General features: G+C 48.4%; 1 protein-coding gene across 1 annotated transcript; it reads left to right on the top strand.

Moving 5' to 3' along the window:
* Positions 1-474: 474 nt before the first annotated feature.
* Positions 475-3,177, top strand: ID2 (inhibitor of DNA binding 2). Its single transcript, XM_079941365.1, has 3 exons — positions 475-954; positions 1,271-1,334; positions 2,108-3,177. Exons 1-2 carry the CDS (start codon positions 607-609, stop codon positions 1,325-1,327), a joined length of 405 nt encoding a protein of 134 aa, XP_079797491.1. The 5' UTR covers positions 475-606; the 3' UTR covers positions 1,328-1,334; positions 2,108-3,177.
* The last annotated feature ends 4,430 nt before the right edge of the window (positions 3,178-7,607 follow it).

Genomic DNA, 7,607 nt, shown 5'->3' with positions numbered 1-7,607 from the left:
CGTCGGGGGACACCTTACGGGGAGGGTCCTGCCTAGCCATTGGGAGTAGAATTAAGATGCACATTTAGATTCCCGGGGTCTCCGTCTCCCCCTCCCCCACCCTGTCCGCGACCGCCTTCTCCCTTTTCTCCGCTCCTCTCCTCCCCTGTCTTCCCCCTCTCCCGTGCTCCCCTCCGCTCCCCTCCGCTCCCCTCCGCTCCCCTGCACTCCCCTCCGGCCCGGCGCTTACTGTACTCTATTTACCACCCGAGCTGGGCTCGCGCCCGCCCCGCCCACCCCGCGGGGATTGGCTGGGAACGCGGAAGGACCGAGCGCTCGCCTCGCGCCTGCGTCCGCCAATGAGGGAGCCCGTCAGGCCTGATGGACACGCTGACTTCCACCAATGGGGACGCAGGGAAGCCGGATCGTGTTGCCCCGGCGAGCCCTAATAAAAGCCGCCGGGCCGGGCTTTCAGCTTCATTCTGAGCCGAGCCCGGTGCCGAGGGCAGGTAGCTCCGCAGACGGCGGCGGCGGCGGCGGCGGCGACGACGGCGGCGGCGGCGGCGGCGGACTGAGCTCCGGGGCAGCCCGCTCCCTCCTCCCGGTCTCTCATTCCCCGCGATCAGCATGAAAGCCTTCAGTCCAGTGAGGTCCGTTAGGAAAAACAGCCTTTCGGACCACAGCCTGGGCATCTCCCGGAGCAAAACCCCGGTGGACGACCCGATGAGCCTGCTGTATAACATGAACGACTGCTACTCCAAGCTCAAGGAGCTGGTGCCCAGCATCCCCCAGAACAAGAAGGTGAGCAAGATGGAAATCCTGCAGCACGTCATCGACTACATCTTGGACCTGCAGATCGCCCTGGACTCGCACCCCACTATTGTCAGCCTGCACCACCAGCGGCCCGGGCAGAGCCAGGCGTCCAGGACGCCGCTGACCACCCTAAACACGGACATCAGCATCCTGTCCTTTCAGGTAAGACCTGCTCCCGATGCCCCACTCGCTGCCGCGCACCCCCAGCGATGCCTGGGCTGCCCCTGGCAGAGCCATTGTCCAGACGGCCGGCCGTAGTCGGTGACTTACAGATGAGCTAATAACTTTATTATTATTATTTACAAATATGGTGTAGATTGAGTCGTGCGTGAAATTACTGGTAAGTTCTGACCTGTTAATGCATCTGTCTTCGAGTCTGAATGTAGTATTAACGTGTTTAATGGAACTTGCTGTTTTAAAAAAGGCCCTTTCTCCTTAAGATTGTCTAATGTTGTGCCTCTTATCTCCTTTTTCGCAGGCTTCTGAATTCCCTTCTGAGTTAATGTCAAATGACAGCAAAGCGCTCTGTGGCTGAATAAATGGTGAGTGTTCGCTTGTGCCTCGCGTTGAACTGGCGCTTGGAGTGTGTGTGTGCGCGCGCGCGCGTGTGTACTTGCGTATCTGTAAAAATGTTGGCTTGGTAAATGAATGTGTACTTCGTTGTATTACACGTAGTACATTGTTTACACGTACTCTAGACACGAAGGGGCCTCTAGCTCCTGTTACTCAAAATCCCACGACATTTACCTTTAAAAAAAAAAATGATGCCAGTAACTTACTCGGAAGGTGGTGGAGACAAATGTGTACTGGCTTCTGTGGGCATGTAACATACTCCGGCTGTTTTCTGCTATCGCTCTGGTACTATGAGGTACTAACCTCCATATAATTAATCTTATCGCCACAAATTCCATAGGGATCCTCCTTCCCAAAAACTGCAGCCCTCTGGGATTCAGCTAACCCGAGCATTGCTGCCCTGTGCCTCAGACCCTGTGATGTGGGATTCCGACTTCCCTATCTGTTAACGAAAGGGCTGTTTTCAATCAAATAATTGTTACAAGAAGCAGACTGGCGCCTGTGAGCACTGCCGTTGGAGATCCAAATAAGAGATGGCGTTGGGAAGCTTTTCCCCCGAGTCTCTGCTATTTTAATGTTGAATTTGCGCTGTCCAGGCCGAGTGTGTGTGTTGCATCTGGACGCCGGGGTTTGCCCAACGTTTGAGTGTTTGGTTAAGTGTTCAGACTGCGGCTTCCTCCTGGCACCAGTCTGCCGCCTCTGCCCTTAGGTTAAAATCTCCTAACACCCCCTTCTCTCCCAGTCTTTTGCAGGCGCTGACTTTTTGTTTCCTTTGCACAATAACAACAACAACTCCACAGGCTCTTTTAAGGCGCTGAACTCACTTTTCAACCCTTTCCCAAGGAGAACAAGTCAAAGGGACCTTTTTTAAAAATGGAAGGAAAACTAAGAATGATCAACTTCCCTAGGGTGTTTTCTGACATGGACTGTGATATTAGTTATTTATGAAAAAGACTTTTAAATGCCCTTTCTGCAGTTGGAAGGTTTTCTTTATATACTATTCCCACCATGGGGAGCGAAAACGTTAAAATCACAAGGAATTGCCCAATTTAAGCAGACTTTGCCTTTTTTCAAAGGTGGAGCGTGAATTCCAGAAGGATCCAGTATTCAGTTACTTAAATGAAGTCTTTCGGTCAGAAATTACCTTTTTGACGCAAGCCTACTGAATGCTGTGTATATGTTTATATATAAATATATATATATTGAGTGAAACCTTGTGAACTCTTTAATTAGAGTTTTCTTGTACAGTGGCAGAAATGTATATTTCTGCATACAAAGTGTAATGATGTACTTATTCATGCTAAACTTTTTATAAAAGTTTAGTTGTAAACTTAACCCTTTTATACAAAATAAATCAAGTGTGTTTATTGAATGGTGATTGCCTGCTTTATTTCAGAGGACCAGTGCTTTGATTTTTATTATGCTATGTTATATAACTGAACCCAAATAAATACAAGTTCAAATTTATGTAGACTGTATAAGATTATAATAAACATGTCTGAAGTCAATACCTGACTCTGAATGATTTTTAAGATTCTCTTTCTGTCTCTATCGCGCCATTTCATTTAACCCCTCCTCCTTCATCCCTTCTATCACCCCCTAAGTGTTGGAAACCTGTGTGCTGAGAAATGCCTTATCGTATGTGTGGTCAGGGCTATCGCTTAGGGGCAAAGGGCCGCTGCTGCTTTTTAGGAGAGCTGACAGGGGCTGGGAAGTTTATAAACCCAGAAGTTTCTCTAAGTCCGTCAAGGAAAAATTAGTTCTCTGCTTTGGGGTTGGGTTTCAAACCAAGGAATTGCTGTGGTGGTGACTCCTGAGAGGTAGACCATTCAAATAAATGTGGACTCTGGAGGCCTACGTGTCTGTAGATGTCAAGACACTTCTGGAGTAAATGAAACTGCTGTGAATCAGAAGACAAAAGACTCTATAGAATTCAGAACATGATTTTAAGATTTAGAGGAAGGGCAAAAAGAAACCCCTCAGTGCCCCTGTCTCCTTATGACCCTTTGCCCTGGGAATTCCGCTGTAACCGGCCCTGAGCTCCAGCCTCTGCGCGCTGCCCCTGTGCCGAGAAGGACGGGGCCCACGTTCCAAGACAGGTGGCTATTAAACCGCCCTTCACCCTTGACTGCGCCGCCGCACTGCCTGCCCAGGCGAGGACAGAGTATCAGCCGGCTGTTTCCACCGCAGCCCTCACGTGGCAACCTTTGGACCCGGCTTTAAAATATATAGTTAGTATAGATACGTGTTTAAAATTTATATGTGTACGTATATTTATATTCTCAAATTGGAAGACACTTCCGCAGGGGTGTGAGGGGAGGGGGGCAGGTTCTGGAAGCTCGGTCCCGGGAGGACTGGAACTGGAGAAGGAAGCTGGAGGACAGGCGGGCGAGGATAGGTGTCTCACCTGTGGCCACTTTCTCAGGCCCAGCCGAGCAGGTGCTGGGTGGCGCCACCGAGTCTGACCTGGCGGCTGCGGTGTTTCCGGCCCTGACACTGAATCTATCACCAGTAAGCAGTGAGTGCCGGGTAGGGGTGGAGGATGGGGAGAGAGGCAGCCTGGGGATCTTAGCTCGAACCCTGCCACGTTCCCGCATCCTCGGCAGCGGTCCCGGCCCTGGAGCCTCCTTCCTCTTGGGCTGGCGCCCTGCAGCCGGCCAGGGCAGCTCTGGACATCACCCGCGCCCTGCCCGTCATCCCCGTCGTGGACATCATGCTAGTCCGCAGGTGGGCCCGTCCTTTGATCCGGGCACAGTACCAGGGCCGTCGTTGTTGTTGATAATCATACCCCCAGGGAAGCGGGCTCTGGCTGTGGCACCTGGGCGCAGCCGGTCACCCGACCCACGCCTCCCTTCAGGCCTGTCGCCTGACGTCCGTCCACCTGTCGTCAGCCCCTCCGGCGCCCTGCACGACAGGCCACACTGCGTGGGGCTGGACCCGGGTGGGGCAAGGGCGGGAGGAGGGAGGACAGGTCGCTGCCCACCCCCGTCCTTTCCTCTGGGCGGGGAGGCGGGGGGACTGCGCAGACGCCAGCCCCGGGTTGCCCCCGGCCTCGGTGACCCTCTCGTGGTCGGCTCAGATGGCGAGGGGATCTGACCCCGGCGGAGGGTCTCGTGCACGGGCTCCCTGGCTTTGCGGGGGAAGCTGTGTGGCCGGGGCGGGGCCTTTCGACAGCTGCACTGTCACTGGGAGCGGGGGACCGTTTGCAAGTTTTGGACGACGACCTAGAGTAGCAGCAGCGTCAAGGGAAAGAGGCACCCTTCGGAGGGGACTTTTCGCGGCGGAGCCCGGGCGGCCCTTCGAGGTCCGGCCGGTGGAGGCCGAGCGCCACCTGCTGGCTGGCGCGAGGAAGGCAGTTCGCGAGCGGGGTCTAAGGGGCCCGGGGCTTGGGGGCTTGGAACCCGAGTTAATCAGCTGGAGAGTTAGGGGAGAAATCACCGGGGAGACACAAGCTTTTGAAAATGAATGATGATGTCATGAAAGCCTATTTCTCTAGCATGTGTACAGTCGTTTCCACATGGGACTCTTATTTCATCTTTACTACTTCATAACTTGGATACGATCCCCTTTTACAAACTAGTATCTACCACCAACTCTGCAGTAGGTACTGTCCTGGATTTTAATAAAAGTATCAGACATGATCCCGGACCTCAAAGAGATTATAACCAGATTGTGCAGAAAAAAGAAATGTGAAGTCCAATGAAAGCCAGAACGTTTTCCCTTCTCTTTCCTTAAGTTTTTGTTTAATTTTATTGTTTCTGAATTGCTTAATAACCTTAGCCAGGACCTCCAATGTTATGTTAAAGAAATAGGGGTGAGTGAGAGTGGGCATCCTTGTCTTATTCCAGACCTTAATGAGAACAGGTCAAACTCTGTCTGTTATGTGTGACCTGGCTCTAGGATTTTGCTGTAATATATAGTCTTTATCAGTTTTAGGAAGAACTCTTCAATTGTTACAGGGTTTTTTTGAGAATTTTAAATCATAATTTGGGGGTGAATTTGGTAGAGTAGTTTTACTGTATTTATTGATATAATTTCGCTAATGTATGACACTAATTTTTCTGATGGTAACTACCTTTACATTTCTGCACTAAATCCTACCTGAACATGATGTATTATTACTTTTTATAGACACTGTTGGGTTCTGTTAGGCAATATTTTACTTGGAATTTTTGAGAATGAAATTGAGCTGTGGTATCTTATGCAGTCCTTACCTAATTTTGGAATCAAGGTCACGCTGACTTCAAACAATAAATGTGTGGGTCAGATTGCATTTACTTTTAGTCCTCAAAGCCATGGATAAATCCTCAGAGCTGGGCAGACATGTGGTCTCTCCATCCTACAGAAACTGGACTCAGATATGTGATCTGAGTGAACAAGGGCACACAACAGTCAGTGGACAGAGCAACTCAGCCCAGTGTTTTACTGGAATGGAGAAGGGGCTTCTGAATTTAATAGGAAATAGCATTCTTGTTAATAAAAAGCTATACCGTGGAGCTTTTTAAAAAAAAAATTCAAGGATCATTATTTATGGGGCTTGCTCTCCACAGTGTGGGCACACAGCTCCAGGACCACCCAAATAGTCAAATAGCCTGACTCACCACCCACCCTTCCCTTTCTGTCGCTCTCTGCTGGTGGAGAGGCGCCTCCAGGCTCTGAGTGTCCTTCTGGAGATGGTTCTGACAAGGCTTTGAATGTCCTTCTATTTCATCATAAAGATAATTTGGGACAGAGGCAGCAAGATCTGCTGAGAAGCTTAGCAGCAGGTGTTGTGTTCAGTGCCAACTACTGACATAGGCACTCTGAGGGGTACCAGCCTGAAGTCACAAGAACGTCAGAGAACCCTGCAGAGGACACGTGGAGCGAGCTGATTCAGAGTGAGGGGCGTGCACACATCTGTGGCCGTCCTGGGTGAGGGTGCCAGGCTCAGCAAGTTAGGGGCATGGGCCCAATAGGAATGGAAAACAAGGGTTTGAACCATGTGAAGCAGGACATTGCAACCGAGACCACCACGCAGAACCCATGAAGGCCTGCAATCTCAGCTAAGCTATAGACTAAAATAAAATATTACTCACTAGCCCAGGAAGATCGTAAGAAAGTCTGTCTGTCAGCCTGAGCTCAGGCGGGGAAAGAAATATCTCCCTTGAAAATTCATAGCCGTAGATCTGCCCTCATGGGGAATGGGGGTTCAAATATATACTACCCAGTTAGTTTCAGAAATTCTAATGCTGATAAATTAACATAAAAATGGGTCCTGGCTGTTGATGCTTCTGGGGTGTTTGGCAGTAGCAAATACAAAACTTCTCTGGAGAGAAAAGCCCTCCATACAGACCGCACAAAATTCTCATATTTAATGGCTTGCTGAACGTAAGTTTACAATTAAAAAAATTTTTAAACCACTGGAAAACAATTTACCACATGAGAAAGAATCAGTAGATAGAATGAAGAGAAAGATTAGGAACAAGAGAACTATAAAGGCTGAAAGTGACTAAAATGATTAAAGAAATCAAAGAACTAATTGAAAACATAAGACAATCCCAAGATATAGTTATTGAAATTGAAAACAATGCAAAAGTTAAAACCCAGATGAAAAACCACTGGAGCATTTCTATACACTAACAATGAACAATCTGAAAAGGAAATTAAGAAAACAATTCCATTTACAATAACATCAAAAAAGAATAAATACTTAGGAATTAACATAACCAAGGAGGCAAAAGACTAGTACAATTAAAAGTACAAAACATTGCTGAAGAAATTAAAGAAAACATTAAAAAATGGAAAGATATCCCATGCTCATGAATTGGAGAACTTAATATTGTTAAAATGACAATGCCACCTAAAGCAATCTACAGATTTGAGGCAATCCCTGACAAATCACAATGGTGTTTTTTGCAGAAAAAGAAAAATCCATCCTAAAATTCATATGGAATCTTAAGGGACCCTTAAGCTAAAACAATCTTGAGAAAGAAGAACAGAGTTGGAGCACTTACAGTTCCTGATTTCAAAACTTACTATAAAGCTCCAGTCATCAAAACAGTGTGGTATTGGCATGAGCACAGGCATAACGATCAGTGGCATAGGCTAGAGAACCCAGAAATAAACTCTCACATATGTGGTCAAATGATCAACAAGGATGCCAAGACCATCAAATAGGGAAAGGACAGGCTTTACAACAAATAGTGCTGGGGAAATTGGATAGCCACATGCAAACGAACGAAGTTGGACCCTTACCTAACACC

The sequence above is a fragment of the Stenella coeruleoalba genome, assembly GCF_951394435.1.
Source record: "Stenella coeruleoalba genome assembly, chromosome: 13".
Taxonomy (NCBI): Eukaryota; Metazoa; Chordata; class Mammalia; order Artiodactyla; family Delphinidae; genus Stenella; species Stenella coeruleoalba.
Note: the sequence above shows the minus strand (reverse complement) of the source record. Positions and strands in the feature narration are given on the sequence as shown.

Coding starts and splice junctions, on each gene's coding strand:
- ID2 (XM_079941365.1), top strand. CDS start 607: ATGAAAGCCTTCAGTCCAGTGAGGTCCGTTAGGAAAAACAGCCTTTCG. Junction 955..1,270: donor TCAGCATCCTGTCCTTTCAG/GTAAGACCTGCT, acceptor CCTTTTTCGCAG/GCTTCTGAATTCCCTTCTGA.